Raw genomic sequence first — 21670 nt, 5'->3', positions numbered from 1 at the left:
CAAATCAATTAAGAATCTGGCAACAGGGGCGCCTGGGTGGTGCAGTCGGTTGAGCGTCCGACTTCAGCCAGGTCACGATCTCACGGTCCCTGAGTTCGAGCCCCATGTCAGGCTCTGGGCTGATGGCTCAGAGCCTGGAGCCTGTTTCCGATTCTGTGTCTCCCTCTCTCTCTGCCCCTCCCCCGTTCATGCTCTGTCTCTCTCTGTCCCAAAAATAAATAAACGTTGAAAAAAAAATTAAAAAAAAAAAAAAAAGAATCTGGCAACAAAAAAAATTTTTTTATTCAGAATGTACTCACTGGTTGAGTAGAAACTAGAAATGAACAACAAAAACACCTTATTTTTCAAGTGAAAATAAAATTGTTCTAAACAGATGCTCACGAAACACATTTCAACTTTAGAATCAATTCCTCCACATAAAAAATTTCCAAAGAATAAAATACAATTTAATCTACTTTGCTAAGATTAACTCAAGAATTTACTGAAATTACTCTTTTTAAAGTAACCTCATCTCCCTTCATTTTCTTTTCTTATCTTTCCATTTTTCTCTTTATGCAGTTTCTCTTCTAGAAAGGCACAACTCACATCACTAATGAAGATATCCCTCAATAAAACATCACACACTTTTTTCCTCTATAGGAACTTACAAGTCTATTCCAAAACAAACATGTTTCCCTCACAATTCTCGAGTTAAAGGTATTTTTTAGAGGCTCAAGGGCAGAAAAGCCATCTCTTATTTGCTCAGCTGGTCCTAAAACATTTTAGTGACCAGTGACCACCAACTTTTAATTTGCTGCCTCTTACAGTTCCAAATTCTATTAAGATCACTCCTACTCAGCCTCACTGGTTGCCACACAATGTGTGGGAAGCTAACACAAGACAGCACAGGAGAGGCCTATTACCACCAAGGGATACCAAATATTACACCATTTGGAAATATCAAAAGGGAATATGGGAAGAATGAATAAAAACAAAAAAATTAAGGAGGCTGATCAATCACACAAGGTGACAGGCTTATAAAACAATCTTCAAAAGGCAGCTATTTAAGTCAGGTGACAAAGTGTCAGAATTTTTGCATGACAGGAGAGAGCAAAACTAAGTAAATTTAATCTGAATATTCAATCACATGAGCAAAAACACATGGCAAAAATAAGAGTACATTGTGAACTGCTTACACAAAATGACAAGATTTTTAAGAACTTTAAAATACAAATTACTAGTTCAAGAGAACCTTCCCTTTTCATCATGATTATACCATATATTATACTTCATCAATTAACTGAGCGAATAAAATACAGAAGAGAGACCAGACATAGACGCAACACAAAAGGAAACTAGGTATATGGGAAAGGACAGATTAATCAGGAAATACCCTAAGAAATTATAGGACTAGTATAAAATTTTACTAGACTGTAAAAACAATTTTTTCTGATTAATGGTACAGTCATAAAAAATTAGAAAACAGAAAATAAAATGAAAACTGCCCATAAACTGCTCATTAATCATTATTAAAGTACATTTTAGTGTATTTTTCACTAAACTTTGTTCTACTCATTTATTAAAATTTGGCATCCTTAAAGTTTGATATCCTTCTTTCCCTCCTTATTCACTATGTAGGTATTGTCACATGATCAACAGTCTTTGAAAGAAGGATTTTTAATCTGTATCATATATAGTTGCACTATTATTTATTTAATCGCCACCATTTTAAGAAGAGTTAGGTTTGTTTCCAGCTCATTACAATGAGAAGTAATTGTGATTAACATCCTAATGGAGGGATCTGTTTTATTACTTTAGGATAGATTACCATCAGTGGAATTACGGAGTCAAAACTTTAAAATATAAATAGCAACTTTTGATACATACTTTCAAGAGCCTCTCAGAAATGCTGTACTATTGTATAGGGCCAACAGTATATTAACACCTATTTCACTCAAATATTAAAATCTTTCAAAATTCCTGTTAATTTAATAGTAGAAAAACACTTTAATATGCACTTCATTCACTGCTAGTAAACCTGAGTATTTTAACCTACGTTCACTGTTCACAAGAACATTCTTTTGTGTTTGAACAGGTTCTCTGCAATCCTCTCATCCTGGGGTTCTCAACTTTGGCTTCACTGACACTGTGAGCCTGATCATTCTTGGTCACAGGGGAATGTCCTGTGTACTATAGGATGTTGAGCAGCATCCGTGGCCTCTACCGCTAGAAGTCAGTTGTACCCAATCCCCACTCTCAGAAGTTGTGACAACCATAAACGTCTAAAAATATTACCAAATGTTACCTAGAAGACAAAAATTGTTCCCAATCAAGAACCACTGTCCCTCCCTATCCCTTTAAAATATCTTTTTCTTACTCACAGAAAAAGGAAATCACTATGTGACATTAAGTGTGAACATAACTTTCAGATTCCCATTCTGTACTGACTGCTTAAAATAACGAAAACTGTTTTTATATAAATTTTGAAGTGACACTAAAATATTTATCTAATTGTTCCTATTTTGAAATTACCCTTCAAATGTTACACATTTTCTTGCACAAACACTTATCTGAAGGTGGCATGGTATGTACCTGTTCCAAAGCAATACATTTCTTTCTAACACAAACACTGAAAAGTGAATCTTTCAAATTAAGAGTACTAAATATCTCAGGTCGCCTGGGTGGCTCAGCTGAGATGTTTAAGCTTCCGACTTGACTCTCGATTTCAGCTCTGATCATGATCTCACCATGGTGAGATCAAGCCCTATGCTGAACCTGCTCGGGATTCTCTCTCTCTCTCTCTCTCTCTGCCCCTCCCCTACATGCACGTGCTCTTTCTCTCAAAATAAACATTAAGAAAAAAGAGTACTAAAAATCTCATGACAGTTGTACACATCAAGGATCCAATCGGATGGAAAAGAAAGCTTCAAGAGGTAACACAAACGTTCAGGTAATACCTCAGCATGAACTTGGGTTTCTTCTTTGGCAACTTTTACATTCAATGATAAGGATTCTAACATGTCTAAAGAGTCAAGTTACTTTCCTCCACTCACCCATCTCTCCCTACCAATTAAAACAAAAAGCTGAAGAAACAGTGTATTCTGATTAACTCAATTTATACTTAACTCTGAGCTAACCCCTTTAACCCCTTACTGAAAATCTTTCTAAAATTTATTACTATACAAACATGAACCCTTCACTATCCCATAAAAACAGCTAAATCAAACAAAAATACATCTCTAACAGCACAGCTCAGGCTGAAGAAAGCCAATTCAGAACTCAGAGGGTACTGAGGTTTTCTAATAGCCCTAGCTTAATGGCTGAGGTGGATCTACTCTGCCCCTTCTAGGAGGGGGTGGTCACTCTTGTCTCCACTTTCACCACTACTGCTATCACTTTCACCACAATTCATAAATTAACAACTCCAAATTCCCATCCACAGGAAATGGTCCTTTTCTCCATTGCTACATTTGCCAGAGCCTAGGTAGGCCCTGGGCCCTTTTTTTCATTCTACCAACTCGTACTATACATCTAAGTCAATAACAGCCCAGAAAAAATACAACCTGATCTTCCACTAATATGACTTTAGAAAACAAGATACAATGACAATAAACAAATAAGACATCAGAAACTACTGGTTGTAGAGATTTAGTGATGGTACAACAGAATCTAAAGAAAGGAAACATGAAATGTAGGCTTAGAGCTATCTAGGAAAAGCTTCACGACAAAGTGGGACTGTAAGCTAGACCTTAGAAGGATGAGTGGAGTATGGAAAAACAAAGTGGAAAGATACAGGACCTAAAAGTAGAAGACACTTTAATGAGATCAAATTTCTCAAACTTACCATTAGTGACATTTTGGGCTAGACAGTTCCAAGTTATAAGAGAACTTCCTGTAGCACTCCCACCCTGAGTGATCACAACCAAAAAGGTCCCCAGACAATGCCAAATGAACCGGGGGGGGGGGGGAGAACACTGCCCCCTCAACAAACACACTTAGTACTAATGAAATACACAATTCCTTTTTTTTAGGACTACATTGGTTCCTGAAATTTAGTAAGGCTGGAAAATGGTAACTGCAAGATCAAAGACTCACAAAATTTGAAGAATAAAATAATATGCATATATACTTTTCAATGGCAGAAACAATTTCTAAAATGCAGAGGATTCATTTAAGAAATGAATAAAATGTTCTTTAACATTAAAATCTACCTCATGAGTCACTTCCAACTGTACAGGAAAATGTGCTGTGAAGATCTGACCTTAATTTTTTTTCTCAGGTGTAGTCTTCTGCATATTGAGAAAGGTAGAGGTAAAAAACCAACAACAAATCTTTCTACCCCGACTAAGAGACAAACTCATGTGCTGCAAAACAAAGAATCAGTAATTGTTTGGGTTTTTTCTAAGACTGCAATATATTCTATACAGTAAATGATTAAGGCTTTACAATTTGTTATTGAAATATAAAAATGAGGTTACACATCCACAGGTGGCAGGAGATTACTGTACATTTTAGTACACAGGTTTCATCTTGGAGAATCTTTTAAAAAATTTTTTTAATGTTTATATATTTTTGAAAGAGAGAGACAGCACGTGAACAGGGAGGGCAGAGAGAGAGGGAGACACAGAATCCCTAAGCAGGCTCCAGGCTCTGAGGTGTCAGCACAGAGCCCGACACCGGGCTTAAACTCACAAATGGCCAGATCATGAACTGAGCTGAAGTCAGACACTTAACTGACTGAGCCACCCAGGCGCCCCTCATCTTGCAGAATCTTGAGTTTGAAGATGAGGCTCAAACAGTCTTAAACAGTATTTGCAATAGTGGCTTTTAATTGTCTGATATGTGTCTATTTTGTGCTGTATCACATACAGATTTTTACTCATGTTTTGAAATATGCCCCAGAGTTATGTGCTACTCTAAAATTACTAATTAAATAAAAATCTAATAAATTTCTAAAAATCTAAATAAATAAAATTACTAATTAAATAAAAATAAAAATTACTTAGCATTTTTCTATTTTCTACATACTCCCCAAAGGAAGAAAAAACATCATTAAAAGCACAGCATCTAGTGCAAGAACAATTTATACTCTGGTCCAAGAACTGTCTCAACGTGTGGAAAACAAACACATGACACTGAAATAGACAACCCTTCTTGAGAATGTCAACCTATATATAATGAAACCAAGAAAATAAACTGGAAGCTAGGCTGAGTTCAAATTTCAGCTCAGACTTTTCACTTCATCTAAGACAGATAATCCCTCCTTTGTTTCCCCATCTGTAAAATGGAAATAACTGTACCTACTTCACAGAACTGCTGTAAGGATTAACATTACTGTAAGTAGAGTGCTTGTTAGCAAAGTAACGCACACCTAGGAAACACTCAATGATTGTTTTTCTTCAAGAAACTTGAACAGGGAGAGCACCTGCGAATTACAGCAGAGCCGTGCAGAGAGCTTTCCAGGTGGCATTTACTAAGAAAGAATCGGAACAGTGAGCAAGATCTCTGTTAGACTATAACAAAATGGCTGGGCTAAATCTTATGTACTACCACATAATAGATTATAACAATTTCAGGCAATCTCTCTGGCCTAAGAATATGTCTTTATTCCCTTCATCAGAGACAGGAAAAATTTTTTAACCAATATTCCTCCCTCCACCATTAACAAAACTATTTCCTTAAAGAAACTAAATAAATGAAGTGTTGCAGCTAACAGATAAGAATAGAGAATAGGAAAAAATAATCTATATGTCACTTAGCATTGTCAAACCTTAGCTAGTTATATTTTTTACAGTTCTTGATGAACTAGAAAATATTTCATATATTACATTTGCTCCAAAAATTCTGATTCCACCATGATCTCCAATCCACCAATCCTACCACTTTGATATCCTCCCCTGGATATCCTCCCCTTTGATATTCTCTTCATTACCCAAATTAAATTATAATACTCATTATAATCACCCCCTTACATACAGCTGACTCTCTAGTTTCTCTTTGCCTTCATTGTACTCACAAAATCAACTCCACTGATTAAAGGTAATCCCCACCACATGTGTGCCCGTTCATTGGTGCACAGAAAGAGGAAGACAAAAGTTATAGAAAAATGCACCACCATGCTGGTTAGACTCAAGTACACTATTAACGCTGACAGGTAATATATTTCCCTAGTTTATTCACTCTCAGACCCTTATAGGTAACTATTTTATATCTTCTCTCCTCAAATCCCCATCGAGTTCTTCACCATCACAGACGTCCTGTTTTACTTACAAAACTGAAGCAGTTAACAAAATTTCCAAAGTTCTACCACATTTAACCACCTACTATCAGGATCATATACACACACCTTGAATTCCCTCCTGTAATCACAGATGAACTATACATTCTCTCATCTATTAACTTAACAGATTCTCCATTTGTGCACCTAAAAGCATCACTCATGTAATTCCATCTTTCTCCTACTTACTACATTTATATCTACTTTTTAATATCTAATAATTTCCACTATACCATGGAAATATATCAGTATTTCTCCCATCTCAAAAATATCCTCTTTCCTCCACTGACCCACCTATCCCCCACATCATTCATTTGTTTTCCTTGGCAGGAAAATTCCTTAAGAGTTGTCTCCCTCTCTCTCTCAAATTCACTCCAATCAAGCTTTCAGCCGCACCACTAAAATTAATCTGATCTTAACAAAGTCATCAATGACTTCCATATTGCTAAATCCAAAGTTCAATTCTCACACTTCATCCTTAGTTGCCCTAAAAGAGTATTTCACACAGCTGATCACTGTTTCCTAATTATTTTCTTGGGTTTTCTTTTAACTCACTGGTCTTTGCTGCTCATTTTCCTTTGCAAGTTTCCCAAACTGCTTAATTCTGGAGTGATCCAAAGCTCAGACTATCTCTTCTATCTACATTTGGTGATCTGATCCAGTCTGGAGATTTTAAATACCATCTATATGCCAAAACTATACCTCTTGATCTCCACAGTCATCCACCCAAAGCACCTGCTCCACATTAACATAACATTCATCATGTCCAAAACTGAACATGCTTATCTTTCCCAAATATTGCCCCTGCCACAGCCTTTTCCATTTCAGGTGTAACGAAATTCCATCTTCTATGCTTAGGGGAAACCCTTGAGTCATTCTTGACTCCATTCTTTCTCTCATACACCACAGCCTATCTACAAGGAATCTTGTCAGTTAAACCTTCCAGATATATATATAATGAAGGTGACTAATCCTCACCACCTCCTGCTACCCAAGCTACTATCAATATTCAATAACCTGTGCTTCTGGCTTATTTTACATAAAGTGGATTTTCAGCACAGCCGTTTGTAAAACAATCCTACCACTTAAGTCTGATAATGTCACTTATCTGTTCAAAACTACACAATGTCTTCCAATTTCAGTCACAGTAATGGCCGAAGTCCTTACAATGGTCCACACTGCCTTACATAAGCTAACTCCAATCCCCTTTACGTCTCTGACCTCCTCTCTCTGGTCAGTCTACTCCAGTAGCCTCCTTATTAGTCTGTGAAAAGGCAAGACACACTCTTACTTAAGGTCTTGTATACTGGAAGATTCCTCTCCCTGGAATGCTCTTCTTCTATAGGAGGCTTATTTTGACCACTGCATTTAAAATTACAAGTACCCCTTGGGGCGCTTGGGTGGCTCAGTCGGCTGAGTGTCCGACTTCAGCTCAGGTCATGATCTCACTGTTTCTTTCGTGAGTTCAAGCCCCACATCAGGCTCTGTGCTGACAGCTCAAGAACCTGGAGCCTGCTTCCAATTCTGTGTCTCCCTCTCTCCGTGTCTCTCTCCCCCTCACACTGCCTCTTACTCTCAAAAATAAATAAACGTTAAAAAAAATAATAAAATTACAAGTACCTCTTGACCCTTAACTCTCATTTCCCTTACTCTTCTTATTCTTCCATTGCCTTTACAATCACATAACATGCAATTTATTACATTTACTATGTGCCCACATATTTCTTCACCTAAATATATATCAAACTACCAGAAATATGTTTGACAAATAGTTAAGTGCTCAGTAATTATTTGGTGAATATCCTGAAGCATGCTTTGGTGGGAATAATGCAACCCAACTACAGTATGGAAAAAATCAGGAAAATACCACTTTCCAAACAAATTTGGAAGCACTATATGTGCAACTGTTTTTGCAAAAGGAGTACAGATTCATATGTGAACTGCAATATATAGTAAAAACACACAACCACCAATGTCAGACACTGGTCTAAGCACTTTGGACATATTAATTCAATCCTTACAACCACCCTATGAGTTAGGCAGTATTATTTCATCAATCTTACCATCAGCAGGCAACTAAGAAACAAAGACGTTTAATAACCGGTCCACGGTTGCACAACTAGTAAGTGGCAGAGCCAGGATTTTAACCTAGGCATTTGGCTTCAAAATCCATACTCCTAGAAAGTCAGGACATCTAGTTACAGGCAAAGAAGAAAAAAAGAAAAAAGAGAAGAAAAGAAAGAACGTAAGAAAGGCAATGCAAATATGCATCTGTATGCTACTGTGCAGTAGGAAAAGATACAAAAAAAAAAAGTCTAGATGCCTCATACAATTCACATCTAAGCAAAAAAGACAGCAAAACATCATTTCTCGGCCTTTTGGCTAAGATCAAGTGTAAAAAAGACAGCAAAACAAAACCTACATGCAATAATGATGGAAGCAATCACAAAGTACTGGAAGTGGGCTAAAGACTTATCTACCTGGAGTAAAGTTTTCCAGACTTAGTACAGATCTTAAAAAGATGAGCACAAAGGAAAAGAGACTGTTCCAGGGAGAGGCAATAGTAAGCAAAGTCACTGAGATGAGAGAGCATGATCCACCAGAGAACTATAAGTAGTTTAGCAAAGCAGAAAAAAACAAAGGGAGCAAATTGGGGAATATCACACTAAGCAGAGACACAATCATATGCATCTTAAAACATAATAAAGATCTTAAATTTTAACTTAAGCAAGAAGGAGGGTGCATAAAAATTTTAAGCAGGGAAATAACATGTTATTTACATTGTAGCACGTCCATGGCTAGTAGCATAGATTAGACACTAAACAGGGAAAGCAAAACTGCATTTTAAGAAACCATTTAGAAAAGCCTATACAGAAACTCAGGCAAGATGAGAATGATGGATAATGTCTACAGAACCATAACCCAATGTTTGAGAATCTCCCATGTCCATTCCTACTAACACTGCCCTATTTCAAGCTCTCATTTCCTCTATCTTAAAGTCCAGTAACTCACCTGAATTAGACACTAGTTTCCCCAAGGCAAAGCTCTGCTTTCTCTCTCTTCTGCTAAAAAAAAAAAAACCTTCAATAATTTCTAAGGTCTCTCTAAATGCAAAATTCTTTGTATCGGCAAGATACTCTAATTTGTCCCAAATACACCTTCATAACCATTCACTTTTTCCTGACTATCCCTTTGTTTATTGTTCCCTCTAGCGGAATTGAGCTTAACTGCCTCTGGTATCAAAGTTTTCCCTAATCCTCAGAAATCAACTTGTTACTCTACTTCTCTCAAAGCATTTTTATTACTCCCTTAAAGCAACTATTACGTTCTGCCCCAGACCATTTTTCCCCCTTAAGAGGTACTAAGAAGCTAAGCATCATGCAAGAGAATTTATCTTTGGGGAGGGAACTGTCTTTTGTTATGAGAACATTCTGATAAGAACTTAAGCAAAAGCTATCCTTCAAATTGTAAGCATTTCAACAATTCAGAGATCCTGGTAAGGACAATGAATTTCTCATAATAAAAGAACAGGAGTTGTTTCCCCCAAGTCACAGTTATAATCTCCTACCAGTTTTAAGGTAATAATTTTAATACTTTACCTGTATAATGAACTGGGGATACTGTATATGCACATCTGCTGATTATAGCATACACCAATTGAGTTGGTTCCCCAGCCACTTTCTAGGAAAGGGATGTAATACACAAAGATGGGCCTCCAAGAACCAACTGTTTCCCTGTCCATGTTACCTGCCTCCTCCTCTAAAAAAGAAATGGATTAATCCTGGGTTAGGCCAATTGGACATTTTCCTCCAGAAATATGAAATATGGAGAGAACACACAATGGAAATTATTGGACTAAATCACCCGTTTGGCAGGAATCCGAAGGAGAGATCCAGCAACTTCTATGGCGGAGGCCCCCAAGGTACCCCATCGTCCTATCCTTGGCTTGGTAGTTTAACTCTCCCTGTGATTCTAAATTCTATCTACCTCAGTATCTTTCCAAAAAATCTTTCTCTTCCTTTCTCACTTTCTTTTGGGCTTAAGAGAACCAAAATCAGTTTGTCCTGCTTGCAAGCAAGATAGTTTTAAATGAATCTGATGCTTTCAAACAGCTATTTTTCTTTTGAGGACTACATCCTTAATGCTCTATCTTTAAGTAGAAATCTGAGCTGAGAAAAAAGTCTCTTCGGTATTTTCAAACTACAACTTAAAAGTTTACTTCTTATGGTGTAATATTTAAATTGCTATGACACTAAAAAATTAATTCAAGTCTAAGGAGACGTCCCCAAATGAACCATTTGATCATTCAATCTAGCAGCCTACCCACGCACGGTATTCAGGCAATTTGGGTTTTAGTTTTGTTCTCTGCATGTAACCCTCCAGAATGTCAAAGATCCTATACGTTGTTATATACACTGACCACCTCTGTATGACAGATTACTGCCAATAAAGTAACGTTATTGCTATTTGCTTCTTTATTTGCACCTTATCCCTTGATTATGGTTTGAATTTTATCTTTTCCAATATAAATATACAGTATTTAGAGATAAGGTCTTTGGGAGGCAATTAGGTATAGACGAAACCGTGAGGGTGCGACCCTAATGATGGGGAAGGGGACGGGAGGGGGGAACAGCAAGCTATTACACCTCCCTTATCCTCTCTTCCCACAGTGCATCTGAGGACAAAGCAAGAAGGTGGCCTTCTGCAAGCCAGAAGACAGCCCTCAACCGAAGCCCAAATATGCTGGCACCTTGATCTCAGATATCCAGACTCCACAACTATGAGAAAATAATTTGTTATTGAAGCCATGTGATCTATGATATTTTGTTCTCGTAACCCAAAATAAGACAGCAAGTCTATTACTGAAGAAACAGTGACATATGACACAGAAGGATATAAAGATCAAAAACCAACTTATGATCTCTAAAGAGCCTACCTAGCTAGCCAGGAGAAATAATATCTGTATTAATATATCCATAATACACAGCAGAAAATGGTAAATGGAGAATTTATAACAGCAAAGTTACTATCTTTTTTGAAAACCTGGGAAGGCTTAGACACAAGCAAAGGTGACAAAGGATAAATAGAATCTAGACATAGGGAAAATTAAAAGGGAAGAGAAAGCAAGCTTCTCTCTCTCTTACATACACAAACCTTATGATTTGGAAACAACAGTTTCTATTATTTTCTCAAGTTAAAATATTTCTTTAACAGAAGAAGACAACATTTTGATTTTTCTTCCATTTACATATTTAATCCAGCTCCTATTTCATGCCACATTCTCAGTAAGGGAATTTCAGCCCCCTCAACACTTGGGGAACCACAAGTATAAACAGATTAGTAAGCAAACAGCTACAACAGAAACATGATCAATGCATGTCAGAAATACGGTAGTTTCTATTAAGAAAAAGGAAGCTGAGAAAAGCTTTTCAGCAGATTGCTATGTATTTGAACTGAGCTATCTGAACAATGTTAAAAGACAAGTGGAGGTCATGCCACAAGGAAGAACAGAGGCAACCAACAGAAAGATGCTATTAGAATTAAATACTACTAGCAAAAGAGAGCACTGCATATTCACTGAAATGCAAATAATTTGGAGAAGTTACAAATGGTGGCAAAAGATAAGACTGAAAAGGTAAGATGAACCCAAATCAATAAAGAATTTTAAAGAATAATCTCAATGAAAGAATGATAAACAAGGAATGATATTAACTAGTAATGCTAAGAATGGTGACTTCAAAGGGAACAATGGAAAATGACCATACATCCTAGTTAGAAGAGTCCTGGTCTACATCTGTTCATCCGGTGTTCCATCCAGTTTACCATTTGTACTGTATTTAATGAAGTATTAGTAATTACATTAAAATATGCAGGTTTAGCAGGCCTCTTCATTTTGTACTTCCAGCTGCTGCTATGATCTTGTCAGCTTGTTTATGAAATGCATGTATAACGAACATAGGCCTCACTTTAATGTGCAGTTAAATTTGAAAGATGACAAATAATTTACCTTTCACTTACCCCTTTCTGATTCAATGTACCTAACCCTACCCTCTCAAGGTATATGCAGAGTAGCTAATGTTAACACACAAAGCCAGTACAGTACCCTTTTAATGAAGTGAGGAATTAAAGCTTCTCTCTCCCCTATGTATATGAGTCCCATGAAGCTAATGGATGTATTTGTGAAATTTATATAGGTCTCCGCCCCTAATTCCTAACAGAGCTCCTAAAACCCTTGAAAATAGGGGTATTAGGACAATCTTTTGTTCTACTATTTAGTCTTTTGCCCCAGTTCCCAATATAGAGCTCCTAAAATCTTCAGAATTTCCTGAATAACAGAAACTAACGATCATGGTCTGAGCCAAAATTGGACACTTAACCAACTGAGCTACCCAGGCGCCTGAAACAGCTAAGGTAACTCTTGGTGGGCACCTGGTTGGGGTGTGTCATCACAAAGACCAAGTTGGGATTAGAAGTTGGGAACTTTTGAAATAAAATTTCAATGAATTTTCTTCATTGATATGTTTTTTTCCATATTTTAATATCTCTGAAATTGAATGTCTTAAAATGTTTATTTGGGTAGCAAAGAAAATCTAAGGTTAAACCTTTATTTTAATAAAATTTGTAATTATGTCAAAATTTTGAGAAATATATGGAATTGATATATACACAGAAGAAAAAAGCAGAAATTTAAAGCAATTTCAATTTTACTCCCATGTAATCTAACCAAGTTCTACTGCACCTCATACATTATGAGATTATTATCTCTGGAAACTAAAACCTTTCCCTCCCTACCCAAAATTTAAATACAGAAATGTATGACAAAAATTATTATGGATTAACCTCTTCAGTACCTAAATAGTCTTAGGCTGATAGGTTAATTCAGGAATCAAATGACAAAAATTACTAACTTAAATAACTACATTTAAAGTTTCCACCTGTCCTAACTTTAAAAATGAAGTTAACGTACTTGATACACGGGAATGTTGATAAAAGCAACAAAGTATCATATAAATATAATACTTTACTGCCAAAATAATAAACATAAGCAACTGTGGTTTGTTTGCTCACTAATGCATTCCCAGCAACTAGCACAGTACCTAGCACAGATTATATGTTGAGTATTTGCTGACTTAAGTAACATCTCACAGAGATGTTAAGGAATGAAGGAACACTAAACAAAAAATGCACAATCAGAAATTACACAAAAACTAAGTGGTGAAAAAATAACAAAAGGAACTTTTGCATTCAGTGAATTTCACACCAGCATATCTTATACAGAATGTCACACAGTATGGATTATCACATAGCATGTTTTCAATAAATCCCAGTCCCTTCTCTTTCCCATTTCCTTTAAAGAGAATGTACCTAAAACATTTACTTCACAAAACTGAAATTCAAAAACTTCAAGAATGCATGTCTATAAAACAATCCACACCTGAATTCAATCAGTAGATATAAAAACAGAGAAAGATGCACTAATTGCACAAATCAGTTGCAAATGTTATGGACTGAATGTGTTCGCCCAAAATTTTTATGTTGAAACCCTAAACATATACCGTTTTTGTTCTGTTAAAAATTTTTAACATTTATTTATTCTTGAGGGAGAGAGAACATGAGCAGGGGAAGGGCAGAGAAAGAGAGAGGGACACACAGCATCTGAAGCAGGATCCAGGCTCTGAACTGTAAGTAAGCATAAAGCTGAGTGTGGGGCTTGAACTCACCAACTAACTAACGATCATGGTCTGAGCCAAAATTGGACACTTAACCAACTGAGCCACCCAGGCGCCTGAAACAGCTAAGGTAACTCTTGGTGGGCACCTGGTTGGGGTGTGTCATCACAAAGACCAAGTTGGGATTAGAAGTTGGGAACTTTCAAAAAAAAAAAAAAAAAAAGTTGGGAACTTTCAGCACCACCCCCTCCCTATTATCCAGAGAGGGGAAAGGGGCTAGAAGTGGAGTGAATAATCAATCAGGTCTACATTATGGAGCCTCCATAAAAACCTACAAACTATGGATTCAAAGAGCTTCCAGAATCATGAACAAGAATGCATCCACATGCTGGGAGGGTGATGCACCCCACACCCCATGGGGACAGAAGCTTCTATGTTCAGGACCCTGCTGGACTTCGCCCACTGTATCTCTTCATCTGGCTGTTCATTTGTATCCTTCAATAACCAGTGTAATAAACTGGTCATCTAGTTAAGTAAACAGTTTTTTTGAATTCTGTGAGCAGCCACTCTAGTGAATTAATGGAACCCAAGGAGCAAGCCATGAAAACCTCTGTTTAGCCTGCTACTCAGAAGCTTGGGTAACAAGCTGAATGCTGATTGGCATCTGAAACGGGAGAGAGAGTCTGAACTGAATTGTAGGACACTCCGCGGTGTCACAGAATTGCTCGGCATGGAGAAGAAAGCCCACACACATAGTGTCAGAAGTGTTTTGAGGCTGAGAGCAAAGGAGAAACAGAATTTTCTGGGCAACATTTGATTAAAGACATAACTTTTAAGATTTCCATCTAGTGAACATCAAAAAAGATAACGCTTTAATAATTAGACTATAACTCTTTCTCAAGTAGTATCTACTTCTCAAACTGAAGTTTATGAAGTTTCTCAAATAGAATTCTGAAAGGTAAAGCTAGAAGCTTTGGTTAAACATCTTGATCCTACCCACCACTGTTTTTATTTTACAGGTGAAAGAACTATAAAACACATTAAAAACAATTTTTTTTAATATTTATTTAGTTTTGAGAGAGAGACAGACAGACAGCAGAGTATGAGCAGGGTAAGGGCAGAGAGAGAAGGAAACACAGATCCAAAACAGACTCCAGGCTCTGAGCTGTCAGCACAGGGCCCGAAGCGAGGCTCGAACTCATGAACCACCAGATCATGACCTGTGTTGAAGTCGGACGCTCAAACGACTGAGCCACCCAGGTGCCCCTAAGACACATTTTCAAGTTTGATGTATGCTATTTCCTATGAAGCAGAATCTTTCAATCTCAGCATCATTGACATTTTGGATCTGATAATACTTTGTTATTGGGAGTTATCTTCAGCAGCAACCTTGGCCACTACTCATTCCGTGCCAGTAGCATTCCCCCACTAGTAACAACCAAAAATGTCTCCAGTCATTATCATCGTAGGCTAAGAACCACTGATGTATATTTTTAAAAAAGTAAGTGAAGGGGCACCTGGGTGGCGCAGTCGGTTAAGCGTCCGACTTCAGCCAGGTCACGATCTCGCGGTCCGGGAGTTCGAGCCCCGCGTCAGGCTCTGGGCTGATGGCTCAGAGCCTGGAGCCTGTTTCCGATTCTGTGTCTCCCTCTCTCTCTGCCCCTCCCCCATTCATGCTGTCTCTCTCTGTCCCAAAAATAAATAAACGTTGAAAAAAAAATTTTTTAAAGTGAAGACATATATTATAGAATTAAATGCAAATTCAAAGAAAAAGCCCACATCTCAAAATCTCAAACATCTGCAATTACTTTTACTTCTAATTATTGCAAAGTCCTATAAGCTTACATAAACACCACAGGTAAGATTAAATATTTTACTTACATTTTAAAAAAGTATGTATTTATTCAAAACTAAAGTTAAGATAGTCGGAACAATCTTAAGACATGTCCATTTTTGTGAGAAATAATTTCATTCTTTCTGCTTGAGTATGACTGACATTTGAGATCTCAGAATGCCCTCAGTATTCAGTCAACCTAAGAGCAGAATATAGGTTTTTTTTCCCTTAAGCTAAGTGGTTTGTTTTGGCCAATTCACAAAGAAACAGGCGAGAACCATACTGCGAAAAAAAAATTTCTTTTATAAGGACAAAATTTCAAACACAGTCATTAAAACTGAAGACACTGCTCAGACTATATATTTGAAGTCACTGTTACTGATAAATATGACTACTTGTCTAGAGAGTGTAACTAATAAGACAAACACCAGAAATAACAATTCAATCCACCAACCATAACAAAGACTATTCTTTGATATACAGTCATGACCATCTTTTTAAAACAACTTGCTGCTTGAGACTCGTAAACTCAAATTATTCCTAACACAATAAAATGTATAATTATTTAGGGGCACCTGGGTGGCTCAGTCGGTTAAGCATCTGACTCTTGATTTCAGCTCAGGTCATCATCTCGTGGTTCCAGTGTGTGAGTTCTAGCCCCATGTTGGGTGTCACACTGACAGCAGACAGCCTGCTTGGGACTCTCTCTGCTCCACCCCAACCAGCATGTGTACTTTCTCTCTCTCTCTCTCAAAATACATAAACTTAAAAAGTATAATTATTTAGAATCAACTTTATCAGGATACTTAACATTTTTATCAATAAAAATCTGAAAACCAAATCATAACTTCATAAATGAGGACAGAAACTATAAATGATAACAGACAAATGGAAAGATGCAGACACAAAATAAAACAAGTTAAAGTTAGATACTATTTTTTATCTATCAGATTTTCATATTTAAAAGCCTAATAATGCTCAGTGCTGTCTGTGGTAGAGAGATAATTTGCACACCCTGTTGGTATAAGCATAGGTTGAAAAAATTTTTGGGAAGGCCAAATACCTGGCAATACCTGTCAAAATAATAATATAGAGGGGCGCCTGGGTGGGGCAGTCAGTTAAGCGTCCGACTTCAGCCAGGTCACGATCTAGCGGTCCGGGAGTTCGAGCCCGCGTCGGGCTCTGGGCTGATGGCTCAGAGCCTGGAGCCTGTTTCCGATTCTGTGTCTCCCTCTCTCTATGCCCCTCCCCCGTTCATGCTCTGTCTCTCTCTGTCCCAAAAATAAAATAAAAAAACGTTGAAAAAAAAAAATTAAAAAAAAAAAATAATAATAATAATATAGACTTCAACCTATAGATCCCATTCTTGCATCTGTGCCAGCATAAATATGCTCACTTAAACACTGTTTCAATTGTCTGTAAATATAAACAACCTAAAGAATCATCAAAGAAGGGCAGGTTAAATTAATTATAGTATACCCCAAGCAAAGGACTAGTATGCAACCCATAAACACAGTAAGGTAAACTTAAGTCTTTTGATAAGAAAAGACAGCCAATACAGCAAGTATTCTGCAAACTGCAGATGTTTGATATTAGGTGGTTTTTTTTAAAGAATCAACACATACATTTATATAACATAGAAAAATTCTGTTAATATAGAAGAAGTGGGTTAAAGGTACAGTTTGATTTTTTTCTTATTGTTAGTGCTTTGAATAAAAAAATTTTTAATGAGACAGGCTTATCTAAAGCAGTACCGATTTCCATAATCTGTGTATCTGACTTTTTTTTTTTTTTACAGTATGGAGACAATAAGTATTTAATTCATGTGATCCATTCAACTCAATATGCAATTATTCTAACTTTCTCCTTAACTAAAATGGGAACAGGAACAGAACAGTATGATGATAGTCTCCATATTAAGATACTTAAAATATGAAAGACTGAAAGTTTTAAGTATTTAAAATTTACCACCTATTCACTCATCTAAATTTTGTCAGAAAATAATTTTTAAAGTGGCCACATCCTGACTGTGGCATTGATTTCTGTCATATCCTCTAACAACTAAGAAAGCAAAATCAAATACCACAGACAATATTTACAAAAAAAACAGATACAGTGACAGGTGTCCTCATGAACCCTCTAATATAAACAGGGCAAGACAAGAGAGTTATCAGTATCTATATAGGTGGAAGAGAAAGACTACTTGTCTTACAACAACAGCTCATGCCCAGGAAAACCCTGAATTCACTAACAATACTTAATTGGGGAAAAAAGAAAACCGGGCCACATTCTACCCCCATTTAAGATTACTCCTTGCAGAAATATCCTATTGTTCAAAATCCCTAGAAAAGTTGGACCTGTCTCCAGAAAAAGAACCACTTTGATGGGGCGCCTGGGTGACTCAGTCAGGTAAGCGTTGGACTTCAGCTCAGGTCATAACTTTGCAGCCTGTGAGTTCAATCCCCATGTCAGGCTCTGTGCTAACAGCTCAGAGCCTGCAGCCTGCTTCAGATTCTCTGTCTCCTTCTCTCTCTGCCCCTCCCTAAATTATGCTCCATGTCTCAAAAATGAATAAATGTTTAAAAAATAATTTTTTTTAAAGAACCACTTTGAGACAAAACAGCCATAATCTCAAAACTCACCCTGAAGTCACCATGGACAATATCCCTAAAATAAGACCAAAATAAGACAACTTCCAAAATATAAAATTCACTTTACAACATACAATTCTGAATAGAAATATTTCATCAGTTAAAAAAAAAAGCTCTCACCCTCCTTCTATGAGATACGCAATAGGGCACACTACAAATGCACTTGTAACAGCTCTTATACCTCTCAAATTTCAGATTCTTCTACAGCATATTTTTTTCCAGTTTCATCACCAGTAAATGGAAATATTACCACCTAACCCGCAAGGTTAATATTTTTGGTTGACTAAGAATAACAAATCCAAAATGCATACATTAAAAAGAAAATTAGGCTCATACTTTCAATTTAAATATACATCAGTCACATTACCTATATGCTTCAAATTTACACCTCTGCAAAATTATAATTACTACAAGCTTTCAACTTTTGAAGTTACTGGAAATAGTCTAACTTACACATGTTAAGGGTATATCAAATATATACTTCTTTACCTTACTGACGCTCTTGACATAGATTTTCTTAATTTTCTTAAGTCCCAAACTACCACACCCAACCTCCCCATTCTTGCCACAATTCCCAGGCAACTATCCATGGTCTCAGGGCTTAGAAGAGCACACTATACTATGCTACAATGCAGGGAAAGCAGGACAGGTGCCTCAGATCAGGATTAGATAAGCAGCAAGAAAATCTCAGAAATAATTAGTAACAGATTCTTATCAAAAGCATAGTTTCAAATACTAATGATTTTAAAAAGATTCTCAGATTTCTTCAGTAAAGAGGAAAGATGTGAAGACAACAATGAAGATTTAGACGCTCAACCAACTGAGCCATCCAGGCACAAGGGACAAGGGGTATAAAAAAGTAAGAGTTATGGGAGAACCTAAAGTCGGTATGGTATGCCTGAGTTTAAATTCCAATTCTGTCACTCACCAGATGCACAACCTTAAAACTTTCAAGTTCTCGGGGCGCCTGGGTGGCGCAGTCGGTTAAGCGTCCGACTTCAGCCAGGTCACGATCTCGCAGTCCGTGAGTTCGAGCCCCGCGTCGGGCTCTGGGCTGATGGCTCAGAGCCTGGAGCCTGTTTCTGATTCTGTGTCTCCCTCTCTCTCTGCCCCTCCCCCGTTCATGCTCTGTCTCTCTCTGTCCCAAAAATAAATAAAAACGTTGAAAAAAAAAAAAAAACTTTCAAGTTCTCTAAGCCTCAGAATCCTCTTTTATTTTTTAATTTATATGAGGCAGAGATAGAGCAATCTAGCCTCTTGAGAGCAGGGAGGGAGGGGGAGGGAGAGAGATAAAATATGCTAAGCAGGCTCTATGCTCAACTTGATCCCCGGGATAGTGACCTAAGCTGAAATATTTAGATGCTCAACCAACTGAGCCATCCAGGCACCCTCAGTACCCTCTTTTTAAAAAAAAGCTTGTTTATTTATTTAGAAACAGCCAAAGACAGACAGGACAGAAAGCAGGGGAGGGGCAGAGAGAATCTCAAGCAGGCTCCACACCCAGCCCTTGGATCTCAGGGCCTCAAAATCATGACCTGAGCTGAAATCAAGAGTTGGATGCTCAACTGAGCACCCCAGTATCATCTTTTAAAAAGCAGAGATACATACTTCAGACAGTAGTTGTAAAGATCAAATTAAGATAGACATATGAAATATTTGACAGTGTCTGGCACAAAATAAATGTTTACTACAAGTTTGCCTTTTAATTAGATAAAAGAACTTTAACCCAAAACAGAAGTGAAAATTCTAGTCCCTTATAAATCCCAGTTTCAGGTTCACGATTTTAAAATCAATCAAAAATTCTATGTAGGAGTACTGAGAAGCACCACATGCAAGTAACAAAAGGAGAATAACACTTTAGAAGGATCAAAAATAGGGGCACCTGGGTAGCTCAGTCAGTTAAGCATCCAACTTCGGCTCATTGGAGCCCCACATCGGGCTCTGTGCTGACAGCTCAGAGCCTGGAGTCTGCTTAGGATTCTGTCTCCCTTTTTCTCTCTCTCTCTGCTCTGCCCTCCCCCACTCACATTCTTTCTCTCTCCCTCAAAAATGAATATTAAAAAATTTTTTAAAATTTTTTTTAATGTTTATTTTTGAGGGAGAGAGAGACAGAACATGAGCAGGGGAGGGGCAGAGAGAGAGGGAGACACAGAATTTGAAGCAGGCTCCAGGCTCTGAGCTGTCAGCACAGAGCCCCACGCGGGGCCCGAACCCACAGACTGCGAGATCATGACCTGAGCCGAAGTCGGACGTTCAACCGACTGAGCCACCCAGGCGCCCCTTAAGTGTACTTTTTAAGAAAATATTTTTATTTACTGATTTTGAGATAGAGAGGGAGCAAGTGAGGAATGGGCAGAGAGAGAGAGAGGGAGGGAGAATCCCAACCAGGCTCTGAACTCTAAGCGCAGAGCCCCAGTGTGGGGCTTGAACTCACAAACAGTGAGATCATGACCTGAACCGAAATTGAACGCTTAACAGACTGAGGCACCCAGGTGCCCCTCATTGGTTATTTTTAAAGTAAAATTCTTTCACACACATATGTATTAAATGAAATAACAGCCAACGTTCTCCTCCTCAACTGTCTATACTGTTTCAGTCACTGAATACATATATGGGTTGGTTTTTTGTCTGTTTTTGCTACTGATACTGAAACTTGATTTTGGTATAGAAAGAAAAGATAAAGACAGCAGAGGGAGGCAGCCAGACACATTCATTCACCTCAATGACAAACTCCTGTATCATTAAGGTAAAAGATCTACAGTCCACAAAACAGAGGGAAAGCACAGTAAATTCTAGATCATAAATTCCTTAATTTCTTAATAAGATGTTCTGAAGCAGCATGAAGTTTTTCAAACTTCCAGTAATAGACCATCAGCATTTTGAACTCATGCATTAATTGGCAGGCACAGAGAGGATCTCTGGATATAGATAAAAACCACACATGTATACAGGGTACACTATGAATGGCATTCTGTGAACGAACCTCTTTGTGGCTCTAATAAATTAAGTGGTAACAATGACTGATCTTTCTCATCTAAGTATACAAAACCAATTCTCCATTTTTTTTTTGTCTGCAACATACTCCCAACAGTTAACATCTTTCACCATCAGCAGATATTTTTAACTTCAACGACTATCACTGTGCCCCATTTCCACCCTTAATCATTATTGCTGCAATACCACCCCCAGATAACTACATAACTACTGCCTCAACAGGCTCCTATAAGCTCTTCAAGCTGGGAGGAACTTTGGAGGTCAT

General features: G+C 37.5%; 1 protein-coding gene across 2 annotated transcripts in view; it reads right to left on the bottom strand.

The window, feature by feature from the left end:
- PPP4R2 (protein phosphatase 4 regulatory subunit 2) overlaps positions 1 to 21670 on the bottom strand; it is a 50926-nt gene that overhangs the window by 19923 nt on the left and 9333 nt on the right. The window contains exons 1-4 of one of the 2 annotated variants that reach the window (XM_043587941.1): positions 16215 to 16220; positions 15316 to 15323; positions 15079 to 15084; positions 4017 to 4024 (exon numbers count right to left, since the gene is read on the bottom strand). The exons of the other annotated variant lie outside the window; for it this stretch is intronic. Of the exons in view, the coding sequence (XP_043443876.1) occupies positions 4017 to 4018 (2 nt within the window). The 5' untranslated portion in view covers positions 4019 to 4024; positions 15079 to 15084; positions 15316 to 15323; positions 16215 to 16220. Of the gene's footprint in view, positions 1 to 4016; positions 4025 to 15078; positions 15085 to 15315; positions 15324 to 16214; positions 16221 to 21670 lie in introns of those variants that run through there. 2 annotated transcript variants of the gene reach the window in all.

Source organism: Prionailurus bengalensis, chromosome A2, assembly GCF_016509475.1.
Source record: "Prionailurus bengalensis isolate Pbe53 chromosome A2, Fcat_Pben_1.1_paternal_pri, whole genome shotgun sequence".
Lineage (NCBI taxonomy): Eukaryota > Metazoa > Chordata > Mammalia > Carnivora > Felidae > Prionailurus > Prionailurus bengalensis.
Note: the sequence above shows the minus strand (reverse complement) of the source record. Positions and strands in the feature narration are given on the sequence as shown.